The sequence below is a fragment of the Apaloderma vittatum genome, unplaced genomic scaffold (assembly GCF_000703405.1).
Source record: "Apaloderma vittatum isolate BGI_N311 unplaced genomic scaffold, ASM70340v1 scaffold25339, whole genome shotgun sequence".
Classification (NCBI taxonomy): Eukaryota; Metazoa; Chordata; class Aves; order Trogoniformes; family Trogonidae; genus Apaloderma; species Apaloderma vittatum.
Genome location: NW_009736260.1, coordinates 38,516 through 63,148, shown reverse-complemented (window position 1 = coordinate 63,148; position 24,633 = coordinate 38,516). Strand labels below are relative to the sequence as shown.

The following is a 24,633-nucleotide window of genomic DNA, read 5'->3' as shown; positions in this document are numbered from 1 at the left end:
TCCAACAACTGTAGCAGAGTGCATGAAGCACATGGAATTGTTACGCAGCTTTCCATCCCCGTTAGCTATTCTGTTATTTCACTGTCATTCTGTTTTGCTACTGAAGGTCATGTGTAGTCTGCTTCATAGTGCTCCAAGGTTCCCACTTTACCTCTTGAAGCTGAATGAGTTCTGCTTCCAGGCCCTTTGCTTTCTTCTCATTTTCTCTGGCTGTAGCAAATATTTCTTCTCTGGCTGCCCGTGCATCATCCAGCTCTCGTTGGTAGTCCTTCATCTGAGCCTTGTTGAAAAGAATAACAGAGATTTATTTTTGTCTGGCTTTATTACAAGTCCAATAGAAAGAAATCTGGATGGAATAGAACACGTACACATATACATAGTCATAATGCCTGCTTAAATTTAATTTTCTGGAGAGATCAGCTAGTACATATTGGAGAGGTCTGAAATGCTATTCCAAGAAGAACACTTATACACTGCAGCTTTTGTGATGCTTGTTGGCCATATTTCGTCTGAATATTTGAGTACATGTGCAGTCTTAATTTTTCAGATCCCTTTTTGTTATTTAGCTGTCAGCATATGACAGAACAGCTGTTATGGAGACTTATGGTGTAAAAAGTAAAATGCCAATTCAGAGACAACATAATTTCTGAAGTCTTTTGTGCTTCTGAGTCAAGTATTAGAACAGGATTGAAGCCCTGTAATAGATTTCATCCTGTAGCCCTTTTTCTTCATAGGAATCTATGTTTTCCTACACCTGGGTAAGTCAGTACTAGAAGAACGCTGGCCAGAGAATTCTGAAAACTCTCTGCCTTGGCGAAACTTAAGATTTCCACTCCTTTGCCATGTGAAGCTTTCCATTGTCATTCAAACTGAGCCTGACAGCACAGATAGTTGAATCTGGGAGTCTAGTTAAAACTCTTCCTCTAGTCAGTCATCTGTAACAGGCATCAAGTTTGCAGATGTCACCTAACCTTCGTACTGTGGCTGTACAAAAGACAGCAATAGGAAAGACTATATTTGTGGGATTACATACCTGTAATTTGCGAAGTTGTTTGATGGCTTCTTCCCGAGCCTTGTTAGCAGAATCAGCTTGGCTTTCTAGGTCTTTAACATCAATCTCCAGCTTCTTTTTGGCTGCAGCTGCCAGGGCACGTTGCTTCCGCTCATCTTCCAGTTCCGTTTCGTATTCATGGAGCTGATCATTAAAGAAAATTTAAGTTTAGGAAAAGTCCTTGAGCACTCTTAAACACTGCCTGAATAACATATACAGCCTCCTGTATCTTTATTAATAGTGATTTCCTTGTAAGTTAAGATAGATTTTGTTCAAAAAAAATCAAGATTCTTGGAAGGACTCAGCAGTTTGGATTCTGTATTCTGTATATTACAAGATCATGACTACAGGAGTTGTCCTTGCTGTCATAACACTTCTGTAAAAATAGGCAGTGTTCTGTCTGTTTTAATTTCCAGTGCTTTTGGATCCATTCAGTGTACCTTGAGATGGCAGGTATATTAGAAGCTGTCTTTTTTCACTTGCACTGAGAATATAGAGCATTTCTGACTTTGTCGGAAATTATTTGTGTGTTTTACACTCTATTGGTTGGAATGATACCCTACTACATCTGTTGGCAATGGTGCATGTGCTACTGAAACACGAAAAAAACTGTTGCGTGGTTTCGTGCCTTTTTCAGTAAAATAAACTACTTTTTTATTTATTTGTCAAGCACAAGGCGGTATAATGTTTTCATTATAGTAAGGTACATTTAACAATGGTGTGATGCTAGAGGCTTTCAGTTGGCTTGATTAGGTATTCACAAATGCAAGTAATAGGGAGTAGTACCTGTTTAAGAAGTTGTCTTCTCTTTTCCTCATTCTGTTCATCTCTGGCTTGTAAATCTCTTTCAAACTGGCCTTTCAAGGCCTGCATGTTAACCTCCAACCTGAGTTTGGCATCTTCAGCAGCCTGTAGCTCGTCTTCTAGCTCTTCTAATTGCGTCTTCATCTCTTCTACTTGCTGCTCAAGGGTCCGTTTAGATTTCTCCAATTCGTGGACCTTTCAAGCAATGAGAATTTAATAACTTGTTTATAAGAAATAAAAGTAATTCTAGTTAAACACAGTTTACCTGCAGTATAGGCCACATTTGAAAATATCAGCTGTAGACAATGGATGAACTAATTTGCACTGAAAATGATAATCTTTTTTTTTGTACAGTTGCAAATGTGCCTTAGAATAACCTGAGATTTTCTTTATCCCAAACTTTAAATTTAATTTAGTCAAGTATTGTAATTGAATTTATTTAGTACTAGAAGTAATATCGTATCACTGTAAGAAGTGATTGGTAATACATCAGTGGAAAGTTACTGCAGCTATACAAGTAGATGTTAGGCTGGTGACAAAGTCAAATATAACTATTAAAACCAGATTTGCAGAGTTTACCACTTCAAAACTGCTTAATAAGCTAGTAAATTATTTAGAATCTCTTTAATGTTTTTTTCAGTTGTCTTTGTGCTTCACGTCATGCGATGGCTTACAGTTACTTTGCTGAGTCTCTTAAAAGTTTGGGGACAAATGGAGTAACCTTTGAATTCTCTATGAAATATCTGATCTTGCTGAATGGATTTGTGTACTAAAGCAAATTTCCCACACTGAAAACAATGATCTGCTAGCTGCTATTTTAAGTTGTTGTTGTGAAATTGTTCTAAGCCCAAAACTTACATTCTTGCCAACATCGTCTTTGGAGCTAACAAGATCTTCCATTTCAGCTTTCAACATTTTGTTTGTTCTCTCCAGTTCTTCTTTGGCCTCCAAAGCCTCCTCAAGTGCTCGGGCCAATGACAAAGCTTTTGTTTCTTTTTCTCTAGCTTCAGCTTCTGCTCTGTCCCTTTCGTCTGCGTATTTTGAAGAGATATTTTTCTCTTCAGCTAGCATCTGTAAAAAGGTAGCGTTACGACAGGAAGTCATTACTAATAGGTTTTTCATTGCAGTTGACTTGTAAGTTATTAATGACAGAGAAAAATCTCTATTTTTTTGATAAAGATAGATAAATACAAAATTAAACAGTGTGTGTGTAAATAGATTTAGTTTATTTTTTGTCCCTGTTTTATCTTTCACTAAACCAATGGACTTCCAGAGAAGTCAGGTGATAACACAGCAACGTTGAATCTTAAATCCATACCTGATCAAACTTCTTCTGTTTCTTCTCCAGGTTGGAGACCAGCTGACGCTGGTTGTCCAAGTCCACCACCAGGTCATCCAGCTCCTGCTGGAGTCTGTTCTTGGTTTTTTCCAGTTTGTCATAAGAAGCAGCCTTTTCCTCAAACTGTTGTGTGAGACTTTCAATTTCTCTCTGAAGTTTCTTTTTGCCTTCTTCCATGGTTTCTACTGTGGTGGAATATTCCTGTAGCTTCTTCTTAGAGTCAGAGAGCTGAAATTTGGATTCAGAAGACAAATCTTTATAGCAGTGGCAACAAAGCTTGTCAGAGAAGACATCCAGGAGACAATTAAGATTGACAGATCTTACCTAATTTGACCCATATGAAGCTAGTGACCAGTTACCCCGTACTCAGCCTTCGTAAAATGAGGCAGACCACAGACTGGTATGCATGTACAGGCCTAGGGTGAAAGACTATCTTGGGAGCTACATTGTATTTCTACCTGTGCTAGAGATCGTACTTTAAAGAAAAGAGGGACTTGCTGGCTCCGTTGTGGAGCTTCACTGATGCTATCTGGGCTAACAGCACTAGTTCCCAGAAGTTCCATGTGCTGTGCCAGGAGAGTTCTACAGATCTGAAACCTCTGGAATTACTGATAAAGCTCTCAGTGATGGAGCTAGTGATTTAGCTATGGCACTGATACCTGTATTGTCAGTGTTGAAATATGTCTCTCCAGATTTTGTTTTGCTTCTATTTCTTCATCCAACTGCTCTTGCAAGCTGTTCTTCTCATCCTCCAACTGACGAAGCTTGGTAGACACATTTAGCTTCTGTCGTGTTTCTTCCTGAAGCAGCTCCTACAGTCACCACATCAATTGGCAATAGAGTTATTAGTTTAGGTCTTTTTATAGTTGATTTTATAAATACTGTAGGTGAGCTATTACTGGATGCCAGATTACCTGTGTATCTTGTAGCTGAGATCCTAAGGTTGCAACATCTTTGGTCAGTTTGATTGTCTTGCTTTCTGCTTCATTGAGCAAACCAGTAACGTTTTCAACCTCAACCTGTGAGACACCACAGTGAATAAATGCAGTTTATTAAGTCTTAATTCTTTCTCCAGACTTTAGTTTGCTCTAGATTGAGCAGGATCTGAAAGTGCTGCTATGCTTCTGAGCTCATCTCAAGCACCAACAGTGTTTCTTGCTTAACTGGAGTTCACAATTTTGCCATAATTTTTCTGGACAATATGTGGAATTTAAATCCTGTGGAACTAAATACTATACACAAACTCTGCAGTGTCTGCATGTGTCACCTTTGTGGCCTGTATTAAGACCCCCAAGGTCTAATGTAAGTTTGTTTAGTTTACTTTAGTATTTTATTGATATATATTAAAGTGTAGTCGTATTCATAAGGCAAGACTAGTATGTTCCTTTCAGTTAATCCCAAAGGGGAATGGGGATTTCTGTGGATTTTGCTTCCTTTTCCCAAGTTGGTCAGAAGTCGGTGCACTTGGATTATATTTTCTTATTTATCCACTAATGTAAAATAATAAAGAAAAGCTATTCCTCCAGATATACCCTCACAGAAGAGTGTGTACTGGTCTTCTCAAGCCCAAGGTATCCCAGCAAAAGGTCAAACTCCTTCCTACCTGTAGCTTATGAACTTTTTCATTGAGTTCTGTCCGAACACGCTCTCCATCGGTATATTTGGACTGTAACTCTTGCAGCTGTACTTCCAGCTTCTTCTTTTTGTGCTCCACATCTTGTTTGGCTTGGTTCAGGCTCCTGACTTCATTAGCTAGATCAGCATTGTCTTTCTCCAGTGTCTGTTTGGTCTTATCCAAGTTTGCTTTAGCCTACAATCATGAAGTGAGGAAAGATGATCTGTAAAAGGAAGCTGTGTTTTCTAGTGGATAGTTTTCAATAAGATGAGCTTGTGTTTACCCGTTTAAATTGTTCCAGCTGCTCTGTTAGCTCTTCCACAGCTTGTGTGTGCTTTTGCCTCATCTCCTGGACCTGAGCTTCATGAGTTCGAGTCTCCTCCTCCAGAGCTTTCTTCAGCACTGTGACTTCCTGTTCACGCTTTGCTCTAGAAGGTAACAGACATTAATGGAGCAGCAGCAGGAGGGAGTGTTTCAGCCACTGGGAAAATAGCACTACTGCACAGTTACTGGACAGTATTGTACTCAGCTTGGTGACAAGTATTTTTGGCCTATGTGCTACATCTCCATACCTGAGCTCTTGCTGAGTGGCTGTAGTATCTAATGTATCCTCAAGCTCTGTCTTAAGAGCCTCCAGCTCTTCACCTAGGTCTCTCTTCTGTTTTTCTGCTTTGTTTCTTGCTGCTCTCTCAGACTCTAAGTCTTCCTGGAGGTCAGAGATGTGAGATTCCAATTCACGGATCTTTTTGAGGGCATTGTTCTTCTGACTTGTTTCATCTTCAAGCCTGAAAAGAGAATATTTCATTTTGTATATTAAAAACATCGTTTCACTTTGAGGAAATCAGTATACAGAGATTTTACAGGTTCTGTGCAAGAAAGTACCAAAGAAAGAGAGGGGACTGATGCAAAAAGAATCTGGCAACTGTCCTTTATCAGGATGCGGTGCCTGGAGATGCTGATCACTAGTTCAGCAAAAGTTTTAGTTGAGTATTGTTCTTCTTAAATTTATACAGAAAAATCCACTGAGACTCTGGAATGGATCACGGTCAGACTCGTAAGTAATTTTTGACTTTGGCCTTTGAAGTATGTTGTTACATTTCATTCTTTGCTTGACAGCACTGCCAATGCCATTGGGAAGAGATGTTTTCATTATCTGGAGGTAAGATTATGTGTTTTGGGCAAACAATAGTGTAACTTTTTTATTTTTTTTTATTTTCCCGAAGGAAATTTGGAAAATGGGACAAGAATGCAGGGAGGATGTAGAGATAGGATTTATGGCTGCAGCATCTCAGTGTCTGGGAAGGGGAGAGGCATGGTCCAACCTGGGTTTTCAACTTGTATATACATTCGGGAGAGAATACCTGGCTAGAGCAGCCTGCAGCTCTTCTTCCTTCTTGGCTAGTTGTGCCTTCAGCTCAGCGATTTGTGCCTGGAGCTCTGCAATTTGCTCATGTAGATCACTCGACTCGCCTTCCAACTTCCTCTTAACTTTCTCCAGTTCTTGTCTGTTCTTCTCTTCTTTCTTCAGTCGCACTGAAAAAGCAAGGATTTTGGTCGTGGGAGTGCATTAGTGTAAGGAGTCCTTAATCTAATTTTGAATTTAGGCAAAAACCATTCTGGCCTCCAATAAGACCATACGTTTAGCTACAAGTCATTGTGGTTCTGAAACAACATGCAATACCTTACTGTCATCATCATTTCTGGCCACCCTGAAGAAGCATAATTTTTTCCCTCAGTTTTCTCTGCTCTGCTCTTTTGTATATGCCAAAAAAAGAAAGTTCTGTGGTTTATGCACCCTGATGTTTTGGTGATTCTTATGCACAAAATGGATTTAGCATAAGAAATTTGGAAAATGCCACACAAAATATTTAGAATTTCTCTGGAGTCTGTTTATATTCTTCTGCTGTGTGCCAAGGCAAAAAAAACCGCGACACCCCCCCCACACACTTTTGGTCATGTTACCTTCAAGTTCTGAAATCATAGATTCATGTTTGTTTTTCAGCTTTGTTAGGTTTTTGGCTTTTTCTTCCTCTTCTGCAAGATTTGTTGTTAGATCACTTATTCTTTCCTCAAGGAGTTTTCTTTCCTTCAGAAAAATAAAATACTTATGTTAACAGAAGTGCCTGTCATTGCTGATTGTGAAGCAAAGGTTTGCAAACTAAAAATGTCCACAGTACTATCTTTTTATGATGTATTCCTTGAGGTTGTAGTGATATGTTTAAATTTGTCAGTTAGAGAGGAGCTGAGGAGGGGTGTCTGACTTCCATATCCTCTAATCTGCTGCTATTTATAATCGTGCACTCACTCCAATGGCTGGGAGGTACAGGACACAGTCCAGAGGAGCATCGCCTTTCAAAAAGGACTGGAAAACACGCTTACTTTTAGTTTTAATAAAGAAAATTGTGGAAATTAGTTGAAAACCAAAAGAACTCTTTACTCTGGTTGGAGTAAAGAAGATGTCTTCCACATGTTGTGCTTGACTGATGTCGGTATTTTGCTTGATAATATTGTAACTACAAAAGACCTCAAAAACAGTAGTTGTACACAATTTTGAATTGTTCAAATGAGCATGGAAAAATTCAGAAACTTATTTGATAGCAGCTGGACTGATGGTCTGATGTATCTGTGCACCCATGAGACTAAATAATCAAGAGTATTCCTGTTCTAGTGAAAGAGTTTTTCTCTCATCTTGCACTATTTTCATAAAGTAAGAAAATGGACCCGCAGCACGTACCTTGGTTAGCTTGTTATTCTGATCTTCCATTATGAGAATATCATCTTCCATTTTCTTTATCTTGCTATCTGCTGTTACTTTTTCAAGTTGCAGTTTTTGCCTTGCAGCTTCTTCTTCTTCCAGCTGTTCCTCAAGGTCCTTTGAGAGGAAAAAGAAACCCACAAAATATGAATTCTGGAAATAAAGTACTGCTTAGATTACAGGAAATTATTAATGTTTGTCACTTTATGTGGGGTATGTTGTGGACTTTCTTGCTTTTATTAGGAAATAGACAATCTGTAATTCTTGGTAATTTGGAAGGAAAGATTTGCTAAAATATTTTTTTTAGAGAAAAGTTTTTTCTAAAATTGAGTTGGAGAAGAAGAGAACTCTGGAGAATGGCATCAACTGATGGTCTTACTTCAGTGGCATAGACACATTCTACAGAGAGATGCATAGCAATCGCTTTCATAGGATCTGAGGTTTGCCACTCTCCATTTTTCATCTGTGAAATACAAGTTTTGGTCTGTACTTGTCACTTATGCTTCCTTACCAGCATCTGTTGTTGCATCTTTTTCTTTTCTGCTTGCAACTGCTGGCTGCGCTCTTCCTCTTCCTCAATTCTGGCTTCCATCTCATGCAGAATCTCCTCCAGCTCTTGTTTCTTAGCAGCTAAACGGACTCTCATTTCTTCAGCTTCAGCATACAGTTCCGTTTCTGCCTGAAGCTGCTCCTGGAGGAGGTTCTTCTCTTCAACAAGCTACACAAATGAAGACAGGAAGTTGAGACTTGGATTTTGAATTGCCCCACAGTGACTTTTTACTAGATGGTCCTAGTGTACAGGCAGGCAGCTGTAGCCTGGGTTCCCACAGGTTCTTGTGTGAACATTAGGGCTCTACTGAAGCAACTGGGAGCTTGTGTGCACTGAACTTTTGTTCTGGACCATCACTGTGAATACAATCATGAGTACAAAGAAAAATGACATCTTTTTTTGGTAATAATTTCTAGAAATGGTGAAAGAACAGCTAGTGTTTCCCAAAGGCTCAGAGCTGTAGGTCACCTGTGTGTGTTTCTGTTCCAGCTCCTTCAATTCACTCTCTGCTTTTTGTTGTCTTTCCTTTGTTTTTTGTAGTTCTTCATCCTTGGCCTGCATTTCTTCCTCTTGGCGGGTGACTTGGAGCAATGGCTTCACCTGAAAATAAAGGTCATTTTTAAGAATATTTCCTGTCAGTATTTATGTTACCAAGCATGGTACTTAAAGCTGCCAGGCACTAATGGCAGCACTGTCTGTTGTGGCTCAGGTAGTGGACAAATACTGTCCAGCCAAGCTTGATATAAGCACCTTTAAACCAGCAACTTCGTATAAAGCTCCGGTCACCATGTTAATAAACATTCTTTGCAACCAATGAATGTAAGTAGGAACAGTTTTCTGAATCCACGCTGAAGGCAATTCTTGAAGAAGGCAGGCCTCTTCAAGAGGAAAACAGACTTAATTTGCCTGAGTGCCTAGCAGGAACATTAGTTTAGTGTCCCAGTTAGGGACTTCCTGAGCTACTGAGTCCTTCATAGGTACAAAAGTGGGTATGTTCATAAAATTCAGTTTTATTCTGTCTTATTATTTAGCCCTGTTAAAGTATTACATTTCTCACAATTAAAAAAGTCCACACACATACAAAATCTGCTTAACTAGTTTTTCATCTCAAGCTAGAATTAACTTTAAAGTTAATGCATTTTATGACTATCCAGAGTATCTCTAGCCCAAAATTTTGTGAAGCTAATGAGGCTCTTGCCATCAGCTTCAGTGGACTCTAGAACAAGGAGTGTGCCTGACACGATGTGCCTCAAAACCTTGTGCCCTTCATTTCTTTTGGAAAGCTGAGGAGAGATTTACCAACAGCAGTCACTCACTTTAGTGAACAGTCTCCACCATTGCCAGTTCCTCAGCTTCAGGTAAGCAGCACAATTTCTTTGGATAACCTTCATTGCAGTCAGCTGTTGCTGTCTCTTGGCGAAAGCTCTGCGATTAAAAACATAAAGCAGATTAGTTTAGTCTGAGAATACAAGGTGTCTGCAAGATACACAAATTAGGCAAAGAAGCTCCAGCATGAGAATCTGCTGATTGGCCACGTGGTTTGAGAAGTCAAAGTGACAAATTCTTTTGTCACTTAAACGGTGTCTATGCTTTCTTGAGGAAAGATAACTGTTTAGACTCCAGGTATTTTATTTATTCCTCTGTTTTTTGGCTGTTTGCAAACCACAAAGTATAGATCTAGTTCTGGATGTGAACATCTTTCCAGAGTACTCAGGCACTCAGAACTTGCATTCATCATCATTCTTGAAACCTGTTATATTTAAATTCTATTTCAACAATTTGAAAGCCTTAGTCATGTGAAGAAAAAAGGCATTATTGTTAGTACTTTTATGATGTATATTAACTGAAATCATGCTAGATGATCAATGCTTCGTGGCCAAGCTGTGCAAGAAATTATTTTATGTTTTACAAATGCCAGCGGTGCTGCTACTTGTAGTAATGCATAAGACTCAGTCATAGGCCAGGATGCTCCTTCTCCCACTTGTACAAATATGTCGAAATGATTGCTCATTGCCTTAAGGAGCTTACTGTACAGAGGGTGTAAGTAGCCTCACAATGGAATTGCTTCCCTGTATTTATACTAATATGTCTTTTCTGGGCAGGAAACGAGTCCGTCGTTGGACACAAATTGAGTTCTTACGCAATACAAGTAATAGGTAATAATAAAATGTCTTAATGTCTTCAGTTTGTTGTACAGAGAACTAAAGGCTACTGTAGATACTCTGCTGCAGAAGACATTAATTTTCTTAGTACATATTCTTACTTTCTTGCTAGGTAGCCTCGGCACTGAGCCTGGAAGGTGATGATAACGTCTGTGATCTTCAGGTCTCTCTCTTCTTCCAGGTGAGCCAGAACGCCTGTTCTGAAGAAGATTTTACTCTGTCCAATTCTGTACAAGTTGGGATCAAGTTCTAATGCTTTGATCTAGAGGAAAACAGGGACATTTGTGAACTCCAGTGCTGAGGTTTAGGGTACTAAAATTTACTTCTCATTTCTGTTCACTCTCAACAGCTTTTTATATAAGTACAGATCTGGTTATCGATAGAATCAAAAATGCTTTCCTCACCATCAGTATACAAGCCTGCTTTCCATCCATGAATCCTTTGGGAATAGCATTTGCAGCAAGAATTTCGTATCTGAAAAAGAATGTTGATGTTAGTGAGGTTGAAACGCATCAGATTATATTGTACAGACAAACGTGTATTACACCACTATTCAGTCCAGTGAGGGATTCCTACCGCTGACGGAACTCCTGGAAGACAATCCTGTTGGGGAATCCCTGCCGGCAGATACGAATCCCTTCCAAGACACCATTGCAGCGTAACTGCTCCAGCACTAAATGGGCATCAAGTTTGCCAGCCTGAAAAGTGAACAGAAAGTTATTTTTAGCAGAGCAGAAATTTACAAAAATATTACCACCTTCTCATATCTATGTTTGAAGACATCGTTCAGCTCTGTGACGTGCTGATGCAGTGAGCAGCCTGACATAAATAACACGCTAGGAACCTGAAAACTGAGCATTTGAAACTTACCCTTTTTTCATGATTTGGAATGATACAGCGGACAAAGTTGGGATTGGTATTCCTTAAGGTGGTCATCAGTTTGGTCAGCTGCTCCTTATAGAGTTGTCCAACAGTACGGAACATGCCTTTCTTGGTTTTTGAAGCACTTGGGAGTGAACTTTCAGTCATCTTGGCCATCTGGTCTAGCCCAACAATACGATCCACTGGAACAGAAAAGAAAGTGTGAATCGAACTGTTTTATACAAACAAGACACTTGTCACATGCATTGTTAAACTGCTACTTCCTGAAGAGGACTGGTACATCTTTGATGCAGTAGAGGTGTGCTGACAAAAGTACTAGAACAGCCTTCTAGGTAAATAGTCTACTTCTGTCAAGCATGAAAATGAGAAGCTTTTGTTAGCTAGTGACAGAATGAAGCAACTGAACACACAGAGTACATTTTATGTTTGCTCTAAACAGGATAGTCCTTCTGCAAAATATCCAGTTGGTAGGTTTGTGTCAGAACCAGAAACAACATCTCTTGACTTCCATCTGTTACCCAGTGATTCTTAAAGTCAATAATCACTATGATAATCTCTAATGATACTTTCCACAAATATGTCTTTAGAACACATTATTCTTGTTTCTTAGTTGAGTCTCTTCTGTGCTTGTTACTTTCACACTTGTGTCCTGCCAGCAAGGGTGGGCTGTCAAAAAGTTCTGGTGAAGCTTCTCCTTTTAAACTACATCACTGATTTAGAGTTGCAATTCATACCATCTTTCCAGAGATCTGCTACAAATTTGTCTGAAGATTGGTTCAGCAGAGAAGTCACATTGTCATTGAGTGGATCCATGTTCTTTGTGAGCCAGGCAGTTGCGTTGTAGGTAACCTGCAGGAAACAGTGCTAGGTCAAAAATCGGTTCTTGGTAAAGAAATCTAGAGAGTCTAAGAACACGGGGCACTGTATGGACACAAAATCATACAAATAATATTAACGTGAAAAGCTTTCTATGGCTGAGAGCGGAGTTGAGTACATATCCATGGCAGAGCACCTTCCCTGCCTTGAAAAAATCTGCTTGCTAGAAAGGAATCTGAATTACTTGGAGTTTTAATAACCCAGGTGTTGGTTATTTTTGTCTTAATGTGATCTTAGCATAACCATGGATGTTTTGCAAATCTTATTTCGTATGGTAAGTAACTAAAGCACAAGAGGTAATCACAAACTTGGCAAGAGGAAAGGGCCTGAAGTTGTGCTACGGGAGGTTTAGATTGGATATGAAGAGGGATTTCTTTACTGGAAGTGTTATTAGGCATTGTAACAGGTTGCCTAGAGCAGTGGTGGAGTCCCCATCCCTGGAGGTAGAGTCCTGTAGATATAATGCGTAGGGATATGGTTCAGTTGAGGACTTCTCAGTGTTAGCTTAATAGTTGCACTCGATGCTGTTAAAAGTTGGAGTTTTTTTCCAATCTAGATAGTACTGTGATATATACAGCATATAATCAAAGCCACCCCTTATCAATGTGGGTACTGAACTGTTTTGGATTTTTTTAACCATTTGGGCTTCAAACAATCCAAGTTCCCTAAGTTTAAATAGCTCAATCTGTGCAATACCTTTCCTGCATAGTGCATTATACAGAACTCAGTTTTATCCTTGAGTTGCTTGGGCTTCTGGAATTTGGGATGGTTGCCTTGTTCTTGACATAGTTTCTCTACAAAGGATGTGTCGGTAGCTTTCGGGAACCAGCACTCTTCATCCAGCAGAGCCAGGACACCTGGAGGGTTGGTCTGCAATGTGAGCAAAACCAGATCAGTATCATCACAGGCAGAGACAAAGAAAGAGCAGCACCACCTTTATCCCATATGTTACAAATCCTCCCGGGCAGCAAAGGATCTGAAATACCTTCAATGGCTCTCTTATTGTACTGATGCATAACTGACCCTCATGAAACCTATGTACTATCCCACCTGTAGAGGTACAATCTTACCGGTCTTTCGATCAGCTCAATGCAAGGTTGCAAGTCAAGGCCAAAGTCAATGAAATTCCATTCAATGCCTTCTCGCTGGTATTCCTCTTGCTCCAGTATAAACATTGTGTGGTTGAAAAGCTGTTGAAGTTTCTCATTAGTGTAATTGATGCACAGCTGCTCAAAGGAATTGATCTGAGGAAAAAGGAAAAATAAAATCAATTCCTAATGTTAGTAAGAGGAAACTTAAAGGATCTGTATTTTTCTAATACAAGGTATTGAAAATTTACAGTAAGTTCTCAGGTGGTACATCTGTACTGGGACCTGTTCAGTAAACCACAAAAAGCAGAGCCTGACTCTATACGCTGAGCCCTGCACGAATGTGCTGCCAGCCCCCAGCCCCTCCTGCCCAAGGGAAAGGCAAGCAGCCAGGTGCACTATGTCTGTGGGTTGTGTTGGCCACAGGCTACTAGCTGGCCTGGAAGAACCAAGTTATTTTTGTGGCTCTGAACTTAGATTTTTATTTTTTTTATCATCTTATATCCAAACGACTGCAGGATAAGGAGTTTAGCCAACTTGGTTCTCGCAGTACGTACCTCGAAAATTTCAAATCCAGCAATATCGAGGATCCCCAAGAAGGAAGCGCCTTGTCTCTTTGTTTTATCAAGAGCTTTGTTTACTCGAGCTAGAATCCAACGGAAAAGACGTTCAAATTGTGCCTTGGCCAAAGCCTCTATGGCAAAGTCCGCCTGAAAAAAAAGAAGATTGTAAGTGAAAGAAGAAATTAGCCGCTAGTTTCTGTAGGCGTAATGAGACGGAAAACTGACATTTCTCTTTAGACGAGTTATAAGAAAGAAAGAAAGGAGAATAGTTTTGGGGGAGCTGAGCAGACTGCAGGTAAATACCTGTTCTTTGGTCTGAGCTTTCTGAACGACATCTCGTCCTACTTTGATCCTTGGGGTTAGAATAGATCTTGTGAAATCTGTCACGTTAATCCCCATCAGGTGACACACTTTTTGTGCAGCTAGAATAAAAGAGCAAGATTTTATTTCAAATTGAATGTTCTCTCAGCAGATCGGTAAGTGTGAATACGAGCAGCTCAGCAAGTACATGATGTTATTTATCTTCCTTAAAAGCTCCTGTATTGTACATGCAAGAGATACCACTTGTTGTATAAGTGTTATTCATGATCCAAGCAGTAAATTCACTGTCACTGTTCATCAATTTATGGGTTCAAGATTACTAGAAAAGGTAATCCTAATTGAGTGATTTTAAATATCTTTTTTAAAGCTTGTGACGTGTGTATGTAACAATTAAAAAATACTGATAAAGAGTGCTTACTTAGCTGCTATTTTATTAATTTCTTAATGTTAACTCATTTTTTAAAGTAGCAAATCATACCAGTATTGTCTGGCATAGAGGCTTGGTCAGTGTTTCTCTCCTTCTTGAAGACAATATTACCCAGTTGTAAGACAGATGAAACAACCCTCAGTATAGCTGTAAGAAAAAGAGATAATATAAATGAGGAACAGAATGGACACGTTTTGAAAGCTCAGTTCTCTGTAATAATGAGGATTCATTCTATTGTTTATGTTAGCCTGCACCTCTTTTAGAGAGCCAAGTGTACTTCAAAAGAGTGTGCTGTAAAGTGCAGGAGTTTGAGAGCTATTGGAGTATCATCTGAGCAATCTGTGCAGTGGAGTAACAGGCCAGTCTGGGAACACCAGCACCTTCCAAGCTGAGCTGTGCTGGCTCCCCAGGCAGACCCCCAGGTCTCAGGAGTTCATCTCCCACTCACAGTAACCTGTTAGCATCTTCCCTGCTCAGTCACTTGACAATCTGTGTCTTAAAATGAAAAAAAAAAATCCATACATTATGAGCAGTTTCTAAAGTGTGTAACACTTCTGAAGCTCAATTTAAGTGGGAATGTGTGGATCTCTAGTTGTGCAACTAAAACCAAATGTATACAAATCGTTGAAGGATTAGTGTCAAAGTGCAGAAAAGTGATTAGTTAATGTTCGATCCCTAAAATATATCTAAATGTGATTTCACCTAACTTCAGGTTGTAAAATCTCCTAAGACGTTACGGATGAGATTGTATAAATCTGTGGAGTTCTATTTGTGTATCGGGTAAACTTAGTTAGTTTAGAAGAATACTGTGCTAATGTTTTTATATTCTGTAGCATGAAATCAAAGGGGTTCAGTCAGTGATACGTGGACTCCTATGATGGAGGATGCTGCTGTCAACGCCAACACGGATGCCTTGGCAGGAGAACGAACCTGTCTTCATTGGTAACATCACCTGAATTTACCAAGGCTGGGATTTGCACTGTTGTGCTGCAAGGCAAGACATTTTTTCTCAGCATCCCTCAGTCGCTGGTGCAGGCTGGGCTGGGCCACAGCTCTGCTCCCACCTGAGCACAGCGGGTCCAGGCTCCAGGGATGGGCGGACGCTGTTGCTGCCACCAGGTGTCACCTGGGTCATGGCAATTCGCATCCATGGGCAGCACAGGCTGGCATGCACCAGCTGAAGCTCAGCACACTCCCAGAACAGTGAGAGGTAAAAGCTATGCAGATAGGTGTCTCTGGCAGGCCCGCGTTTTCAAGATAGAATCATTAAGTTTAGTTGTACTCTCTATTCTTTTTTCTCTGATTCAGTGAATGCAAACATGAGCTATTTGATCCTGTTCCATTTCTTTCAAAATCAAATATTTTGCAACTTTTTTTGTGATAGTTGTTGGGAGGATGGAGCCAGGCTCTTTTTGGTGACATCCAATGACAGGACAAAGGGCAACGGCTACAAGCTGGAACATACAAGGAAAAACTTTTTCACTGTGAGGGTGACAGAGCACTGGAACAAGCTGCCCAGGGAGGTTGTAGACTCTCCTTCTGTGGAGACATTCAAAACCTGCCTGGATGTGTTCCTGTGCAACCTGCTGTAGGTGAACCTGCTCTGGCAGGGAAACTGGACTAGATGATCTTTTGAGGTCCCTTCCAACCCCTAACATGCTCTGATTCTGTGAAAAGTTCTGAAAAAATGGCTTTAAATGGTCATTACTGTTGTTAAAGCTGGCTTGAAGTCAGTAGTCTGTTTTGGGTATGTATGGAGCTCTTCCATACACGCATTGAGAAATCTTCCCTCTCATAAACACAAATTATGCTTCAAAACATTATGTGTTATAGTGCTTTTGCATGCTGACAACTACACCAGTCCTGTGGCATTCAAATGGGTCAGGAGTGCATGTTACATTCCTCCTGCAAGCAGGTCTCTGGAATTTGTAAGAGTTACAAGAAAAAGCCTTGCAATTCTTCATTTATATGGACTGAAAAATATTGTCACAATTTTATTCGATCCATGTTTAAACTGCTATATAGAGCTGCCCTGTGCATCACCAGTTGTTCTGTTCATCACAGAGATAATTTCTCTTTGATGATATATGCTCTGTTTTCCAATATAGGTGGTGATTCTTCAATATTTCCCTCACTATTTTTCCAGCAACTGCTGCCAGGTTACACCTTTGAAGAAGGTGGTTTGCAAAGTTTTCGCTGTGGGCTTCAGCTGTACCCACTGCAGCCATGGGAAAAGGTAGGCCACTACTATTTTTTTTTAAGTGCAACTTTTCTAACAACAATGTAAAAGCAGTAGATCATAGTTAGATCTTGTAAGGCCAGAAGAGTCACTCTAATACAAGACTTCCTAAAGCATCACCTTATTTATAGTAATAGTTTTACACAGAGGAAGTAAGAAGCAAAGAGATTAGATAACATGAGTACATTCAGAATCCTGCAGTTGGTGGCTGATGCAGGCTCACACTTCTCTAGAGAAACATAGATATAAAATCTAAATAATAATGATTTTCTTATATGATTGTAGAATCTTACTTCATATGCATATTTTGCAAAGTGATTATTCTGGACAGAGTCGACTTCTGTGCATTCGCATCTCTATGTAGTGTCCCTTATAGTTGTATACTTGAATACAATGATGCTAAAAATTCTTACCTATCTGTTCCTCCTCAGTAAAGCCCATAATTTTCATGGCTTCCAAGGTCTCCTGAAACATCTCATCATCTTGTTGACCAGGAATAGGTACATGGCCATTAGATAGAAAGGTGTAATTGCTGAAGGCTTCCAGCAACAGATCATCTAAAAAGCAAGGAAGAGAAGTTTTACTTAATTGCATCATCTGGTTCATGAGTTTGCCCAATGAACAACAGGAAAAAAACTAGTGTTTTCACCAAAGGAAGACTGTTTGTGTGAGGACCTAAGGGTTTTGTGATGCACAGTTTTCAGAATAACTCTTCATTTAGCAAGTTTGAATGTGTTAAGCTTCCAATTTTTTTCAGTAACTAGGGAACATCTCTGCCCCTCAGTGGAATTTTACTCCCTATGGACTCAAATCTGAGCCATTCTTCCCAAAAGTCTTTCGTTTAATTCCATGTGTAACCTCCTCAGAATTACACCTCTCCCTAAGGGATTCATGTAATAGTAAGAATAGAGCCAGTTAACAGCCATAGTGGGCCAGACAAAAAGACTTTTCAGCCTCATACTGTGGTTAACAACAGTTTCTTAGGTAAGGAGCATAAAACCCAGGGAAAGTGCAGCATCATCCATTGCTTTATACATTCTTTGGCAACCAAGGATTTAAGGGAAGATGTCATATTTGAGCCATGGTGTTCCAATGTCTAATCTTTTTTTTTGATCCATTTATGTCCAATCTTTTTTTTGGATCCACTTACACTTTTCACTTCCCAACATTCTGAAGCTATAGCTTTCACAGTGAGTTGCTGTGAGACAGACATTCCCTTATTTTAAAACCACAAGCCAGTCTTTTTATTGGGAACCCCAATTTCTTTTGTGTAACGAAATAATTAATAGCTCTTCCCTATTCATCTTCTTGATATCATTCAAGATGATATTTGAATGGGTTTACATCTCCTGTAAACTGAAACATCCTGTAAACTGCAAATAACCAGTTTCCAACAGGTGGAGATGAATTGAAGCTTTTGTGTAATTTGAATTATTTTCTATAGCTAAAGAGCTGTTTATAGAAAGGATTGAATGATACACCATTAAAGAAGTTAAGATAAATTACTTAAGTAAGCCATTACTTAGACTGTTTAATGGGATCCAAGAGTCATTAGCAAGCAACTTACTTCTCATTTGTTCAGAAGCTCCAGCAATCAAATAGTAAAAGATATGAAACGTTCGCTCATCTTTGGCCTGACGAATACAACGGGATTTTTCAAGCAAATCTGTTTGTCAAGTGTGTTAAAAAAAATCAGTAACATATTTCAGTCCTTCCTTAATTGTGCTATCACCCTCAGAACCATCAGTAGCATTGCTGAAATACTTGCCATGAGCTTGTCTAACATTAACATGCAGGAACTCTGTTTTTGATATAACTCTCACCACAATGAGTAGATCATTTTCCTACCTCTTATTGTATGGTAAATGCTGGTAATCACAGTAATAAGCACCACAATAGACATGAATGCTTCTTAGATCAGATATGTAAAAATAGTATTCACAATAGAATTCACAGCACTTTTAAAATGAAATACCGATATGATTCTTTCAACTTAAGATGGGGCTGCTAGGAAAACAAGCTCTTTAGGGGACAGTATTGTACGTGTAAAAGCAAACTTTATTTATGGTCCATTTTTGTGACTATAAACTACTAAAAATGAAGTTGGCAGTAGTGTAAGTATTTCAACACCAGTCAGTGATTCACTCTTCAAAAGCTATAGTGCTACAGATAACATTTCAATTAAGATCAAAAAAATTAAAATCTAATGTTTTTTCTAAAAATCAGTTGTCAAAATAAGAGCAGAAACGTAAACTGTTTGTTGTTTGATGCTACACCCTTTATAATTGCATCTTCCTTTTTCACTTGTTGTCCAACGCAGCGCTGAGGAATCCAGTTAGAAATGAATTTATTCATTACAACACCCTATAAGAAACATAACCAAGGGAAGAGGCAACAGTACTTGGCAAGCAAATCCCAGCTAAGCTGTATTTTTCTGAAATACCTGCACTTTTTTCCTGAAAAAATACAGCCAGTTTATTGATATATAGCTTGCTGCTCTGAGTGTGTCATTTGAAGCAGCAGGGCAGCATTTAGCATCCAGAGCAGGCAAGTTCTGTGGGAATAGCTAGTACTTGATGCTATCTGGGGCACCAGCAAAATATTTGCCTTACTTCAGCGAGTTTTCAATAATGTAATGACCACGGTAGTTTAACAAAATAGGCAGAGCATCAGGTGAATTTCAGGATAAATTGTCCATTGATTTGACAAAGGGAGAGGAACTAAGGTAGTTCTGACCACACTGTGTTCTGTGGCTTTTGCTGTCTCTTCTGTCTTTATCAATATGAAGTCTTTAGAGGGGTGGAAGGGAAAGGTGTATTACTTTTATTAAAATATGTGACCTTTGCTGTACCCAAACAACAGAGCCTGTGCAGCCACAGGCTCCATCCCTCAGTCTGCAAGGCTCAGGACCCTTCCCGGACAGCAGCAGGCTGTGCAGGACTCGGGGAGATCCTGCTGAGCAGCTGGACTTCATCCCAGTGTGTGGTCAGGGCTGGGTCAAAGTACAAACCTGGACTTGAAAACTGGAAAGAACTCTCCAAGTTCCTGGTTAAAGTGATGGAACTCTCCAAGTTCCTGGTTAAAGTGATGATACCAAGCACTCAGTGGTTTGTTCAAAGTGCCTGTCATAGCACCAGTAAGAAACAGGAACCTTTTTTTTTTTTTTTTTTTTTTTTAAATACAACTGCAAATATAGACCACAGGGAACAGGAGGGACCCGTACAGGATCACACTCACACAAACCGAAATGACCATGTATCTCTCAGGATCCCATGCAATCTTAACCATGAAACAATCTTTTCCCATTATTGTGTTATCGGGACTCTGCTTTTAAAGTCCACTGCCTTAGGTATGGTGCTTCAATTTTCTAAAGCTGTATATGGGGAAGAGCACACTTTTCTATAGCTGAGAAAACAGACCTGAAAATGTAAACACGAGAGTAAGACAAACTGAGAACTGGTATCAGCATAAATGGAGCAACTTTCCTCCATCTTTGTTTATACCAGGCTCAGCAATATTTGCCTTTCTTAGACATGCAGTGGGGCTTGTTTATCTTACTTTCTTCTGCTCACCCTAGTTTAGCTTCCTGTGCAGCTCACTGAAAAGGATACAAGTCTCTATGTTTGCTCCGACGATGTAGCCCGTCACATCAAAGTTGATGCGGATGAATTTGCCCTGTGAATGAAAAGATGATGTAGATTGGGCTGTTCCTTCAGGTTAAGCCAAGTATTTTCAATATCAGTATTTATCTGTTTAATTACATCAACCTCTTAAGAATAATATGCTTGATTCCCTCCTGCCAGAACAAACTGTGAAAGAGCCTGAAAGGAAGATGGTATTTCCTCTGCAGAGATTTGCCTCCACATTTCATTCAGGTACTTAGAGGGAAAGGAGCCCTCCCTACCAGACCAGGCTTTGGAAGCTGGGGATATGACAGCATCTGTTCTCTACTTTGATTTCATTCTAACTTGAATATGTGTGACTTTTTTTGTCTGAAGTTTTTGATTTCTTAACTGCTCTTGCTAAGTAACAGTCACACCTTATGAGTTATATGCTCAACAGTGGTGCAAATTAAAAGAAAGCACAGATTTTGTTTGCAAATATTCTGAAGATGGATGTGTCCTAGAGCAGGAATTGGCTCTGGAAGGCCACACATAGACAGCTAAATTGTGAGAGGACAGTGGTACAAGTTGAGCTTGATCTTTGATGTTCTCTAAGGCCAAATTCCTATTTCAGAGAGGAATTCTAAACTGCTTTTAAGGGATTAGTTTTAAGATGCTCTTTAGAGAAAAGCACAGATGAAGGCAACTGTCTGTCCATTGCATTTTAAAAGATGCTGTACCTTGTCCCCCACATAAACTAAACAGGATTTCTCCTACTTACGAATCTGGAGGAGTTGTCATTCTTCACAGTTTTGGCATTTCCAAAAGCTTCAAGAATAGGGTTTGCCTGTAGAAGCTGCTTTTCCAGCTCACCCTAAAATTCATTCAGACACAGTTAACCCTAAGCTTCGTAGTCACTTAATTAAAACCAACACGTGTGCACTGGAGAAAAATGTGAAAGATAATTTAAGGCTCTAGCTTTTTTTTTTTTCCCCTGAATACTGCACTACATGTGGATTTGTTTTTATTCTCTGTTAATCTTTGTGTTTGTATATTTGTGCAGTTGACTGCTGTCCTATATACATGACCCTTTTCCAGCCCTGTTGCCTGTGACAAATCAGTCTATTAATCTGTTTAGCATCATGACTGGCCTTTCTTAAAAATAAGGGTCATTCAATGTCAGATAAACTTTTTCTTCAATTTAATATTGTTTTTAGAAGGGATATTCTTAAAGGAACCTCTAACATGTCTTTTTCAAGTTAGTTTATTGAGATCCTTTGCTAGCAAATGACAATGTAATTAAAATGATTCTTGGCAAGTTATTCTAATGTAATGCAGCACAAAGCTACAAAGCAGATTTCATCAAGTCTATTAATAACGATCCATGCACGGCTACTGAGGTTAAATATGAAAATGCTTCGATTTATTTCAAACGAGGATAATGAATTCTCATGCAAACACACCAATTTCATATTATTGTTAATTGTGATTGGTAACAAAACAAGTCATGCAATTAAACAAACATGCATTTAATACTCCTATTTCTAAGCAAATAACTGAAATTGAAAAAAATCCTTTGCTTATGAATACAGCTTTTTTGAACTTTGCAGCTCTGTCCAATGAGGTCACTCACTTTCCCATTTCTTGTCGTCTTATTCTTTGAGTACTACCCTGCAGTAACATGCATTATTTTAAATAACATACCGTGAAAAGGAAGAAGTCCTTGATAGATAATACGATATAGTTTTAATAATTTTGGTTAGAAAATAAGGCAATATGTAGGTTGAATATAAGGGAAATAATCTGGAAGATTAAAGTGCTTTCCAATTAGTGTGCAAAACTGGTAACTTTTTCTAAACACCATTCCAGAATGTGTTGCAACTTATGTGGCAATCATGAGAGCTGCCTTAAAAATACCATTAAAAAGCAACACATTGTTAACAAATGGTTGAACTTATCTGCATGGTCATGAGATGAGACGATGAGCACCTTCCTGAGAGTACAGATCTTTTGAGAGCTAGGGTGTGTATCAGGACTGTAATTTGAAAAAATGAAAAACCCCACCAAAAATCCCCCAAAACTTAATACCTAAGAGTTGGAGGAAGTGGGAAGGAAGATTTCCAAACAAGCTAATACGGGAGTTCTAAATAAAGAATGAATTCCTATTCCCCATTAAAAAAAGAATCTCAGTTGCCTGGCACAGAAACAGAAGGATTATGCCAGCAAAGCTGCCCGTAGTCCCAGAGCATTGTTATGGTGGTACGGCACTTCACGACACAGAAGGGGCCTCTAAAAAACTGCCGTAACACACCTGCAGACATGTGCTGCAGTGAGAATTGCTCTGTTGCCCATCATAGCAGCAAGCTTGGAGCATGCTAACTGTCATGGTTGTGAACAATTCTCAACAGTTACATGAAAATGTAAAATTGAAAGCACTATCAAATGGAAAGCATGCAGCCAAACAAATCAATCAAACACTGTGTGGTTTAGGAATTATCTCACAGCAGTCCTAAAAAGCTCAGAAGCGTAGAAAGCATTTAGGTATTTTCACTCAGAAATCATGTTGCTCAGTTTCAGGCTGAGTGGCTCTTTCAGGATTGTGGGAAATTTCATTCAGACTATGGCGATTTGAACACACACGTATAGAAGAGAGTGATGTTTGAAAGAGGACCCTGCCTGTGTCAGACTTCATCCACTACCATGGAGCCTGACACAGTTAGGGTTGATTTGTGAGAGCATTTGGTGCTATTGTTGCTTTTTATCATACCATACAACGTATTTCAACAAAATTTCCCTTAAATTTTTGAGGTGCAACAATAGCATGCAGATCTACACTCAGTGCCTTAAACACACATCAAACAGTCTAAGTTACTCACGTAAGAAAAAGATGGACCTTGCTGTATTGAATAACGTGGTATAAAACAAGTGTCAGTATCATTTCCATTACACAGACATTTTTACTGTTTTTTCCTGTATTAAAATAACCAATACACAGTTTCCATGCAAATAAACCAGGAATACAAATACAATCTATTGCAGACGTACCATGAGTCCTAATACCATTAACATATATAGAGCATTTTAATTGAAGGAAGAAAACAACCCTGAAGCAAAGGGATGGGATTTGGATCAGTCCCAGGTTAGTCTCCCAGAACAGACATATTTTTATGGTAAATTCCCAGTTCTTCTCTGGTGCACCTGAGGATTTTTCTATTTGTTATTTTTTAGTGACTGAAATTGTGGTGTCACTGACTTACTATTTGTCAGCATGTTATAGAACAACTTGGACTTTCTCTCAGCTCTTATCTGGTGCATATTTGCCTTCAGGTCTGTCTCAGGGCCAATTTGATCCCAAGACTCATGTAATTCCCCGGAGGACTCGTCAACAACTGCAGTTCCATGCCTATTAGGGATGGCCTTGAAACCACAAGTTCATTTGTCCAGGCACTGCGCAGGGACACAGCAGGAAGAAATAAGTTGCTTGCATAAATGTTCAACAAAGGAAAACGATGCCTGTAGTCTTGGACTGTTTCCACTAAATTTAATTAGAGATTTCTAGAAAATACTACCCGAAGGGACATCTACTCCCTCCCCTGCCCCAAAGCAGAATCTGCTGTACATAAACAACAGTTATTTATGGTGGAAGAGGCCAGGCTGCACGCCCTGGGCTTGGGCGTCCTCTGTCTATTGGCACACAGGGTGGGCAAGGGCAGCTGCAAGACCCAGCACAGGTGTGGTCATGGGATTTCAACTTTGTTTCCCACTACCCTACTAATGACTTACTTTGCACCCAGTCTTGCATTTCACACCCAGTGAGATATCTCTCTGAATTAAGCCTGTTTTGTCATGAAAGTGAATTGCTGTATTTTTTTTGCAGAAGTTTGAATAGCGTTCAAAAGGCTCGAAATGATGTAGAACCTGGAATTGTATCATGGGAAACAGCAAAGGCAGCTGAGAGCCTCGGCCGCACTAATGATCTCTGGGAACTGGGCAGGTATAAACTCATGATTCAGAGAGAGAAAAGGAACTTTAGTCACTAAGGCAAGACGATTATAGATTTTGAAGGAACAAAGTCCTTTGGAAGAATTGTGCCTTTGAAAATTGTTCTCTCTGATAGAGGAGTAAAAGGAAAAGACAAGTTTTATACTGGGACCCTTTGCTAGTTAGCAAGAAAACTCGCTTGCTAACGAAGCCAATCAAAACTTTGGAAGTTTAAAAGCTGGTATATGTTTTTGTGATGCAGTTGGACAATGTCTTAGTAAAGGCTTTCCCAAAGTTTTTAGTTGCCAGGGGCCAAGGGTAACGTAAGGACCTGAGCCCTTGCAGACTTCAAGGCCTTCATGCTAGGATATAAATAGG

General features: G+C 39.4%; 1 protein-coding gene across 3 annotated transcripts in view; it reads right to left on the bottom strand.

Annotated features, from left to right (window-relative positions):
• MYH11 (myosin, heavy chain 11, smooth muscle) overlaps nt 1-24,633 on the bottom strand; it is a 53,047-nt gene that overhangs the window by 7,513 nt on the left and 20,901 nt on the right. For 2 of the 3 annotated variants that reach the window (XM_009876913.1, XM_009876914.1), the window contains exons 5-34: nt 21,056-21,148; nt 20,284-20,347; nt 18,240-18,338; nt 17,086-17,229; nt 14,485-14,580; nt 13,989-14,107; nt 13,680-13,832; nt 13,105-13,278; nt 12,731-12,904; nt 11,893-12,007; nt 11,147-11,340; nt 10,853-10,974; nt 10,681-10,750; nt 10,378-10,538; nt 9,431-9,539; nt 8,583-8,714; nt 8,076-8,282; nt 7,544-7,681; nt 6,772-6,895; nt 6,171-6,342; nt 5,382-5,594; nt 5,093-5,237; nt 4,798-5,004; nt 4,109-4,213; nt 3,854-4,006; nt 3,174-3,422; nt 2,714-2,926; nt 1,838-2,050; nt 1,034-1,195; nt 152-280 (exon numbers count right to left, since the gene is read on the bottom strand). In XM_009876913.1, coding sequence (XP_009875215.1) covers nt 152-280; nt 1,034-1,195; nt 1,838-2,050; nt 2,714-2,926; nt 3,174-3,422; nt 3,854-4,006; nt 4,109-4,213; nt 4,798-5,004; nt 5,093-5,237; nt 5,382-5,594; nt 6,171-6,342; nt 6,772-6,895; nt 7,544-7,681; nt 8,076-8,282; nt 8,583-8,714; nt 9,431-9,539; nt 10,378-10,538; nt 10,681-10,750; nt 10,853-10,974; nt 11,147-11,340; nt 11,893-12,007; nt 12,731-12,904; nt 13,105-13,278; nt 13,680-13,832; nt 13,989-14,107; nt 14,485-14,580; nt 17,086-17,229; nt 18,240-18,338; nt 20,284-20,347; nt 21,056-21,148 — 4,449 coding nt within the window. Of the gene's footprint in view, nt 1-151; nt 281-1,033; nt 1,196-1,837; nt 2,051-2,713; nt 2,927-3,173; nt 3,423-3,853; nt 4,007-4,108; nt 4,214-4,797; nt 5,005-5,092; nt 5,238-5,381; nt 5,595-6,170; nt 6,343-6,771; nt 6,896-7,543; nt 7,682-8,075; nt 8,283-8,582; nt 8,715-9,430; nt 9,540-10,377; nt 10,539-10,680; nt 10,751-10,852; nt 10,975-11,146; nt 11,341-11,892; nt 12,008-12,730; nt 12,905-13,104; nt 13,279-13,679; nt 13,833-13,988; nt 14,108-14,484; nt 14,581-17,085; nt 17,230-18,239; nt 18,339-20,283; nt 20,348-21,055; nt 21,149-23,150; nt 23,172-24,633 lie in introns of all 3 variants that reach the window. The other variant, XM_009876912.1, reaches the window with a different exon arrangement.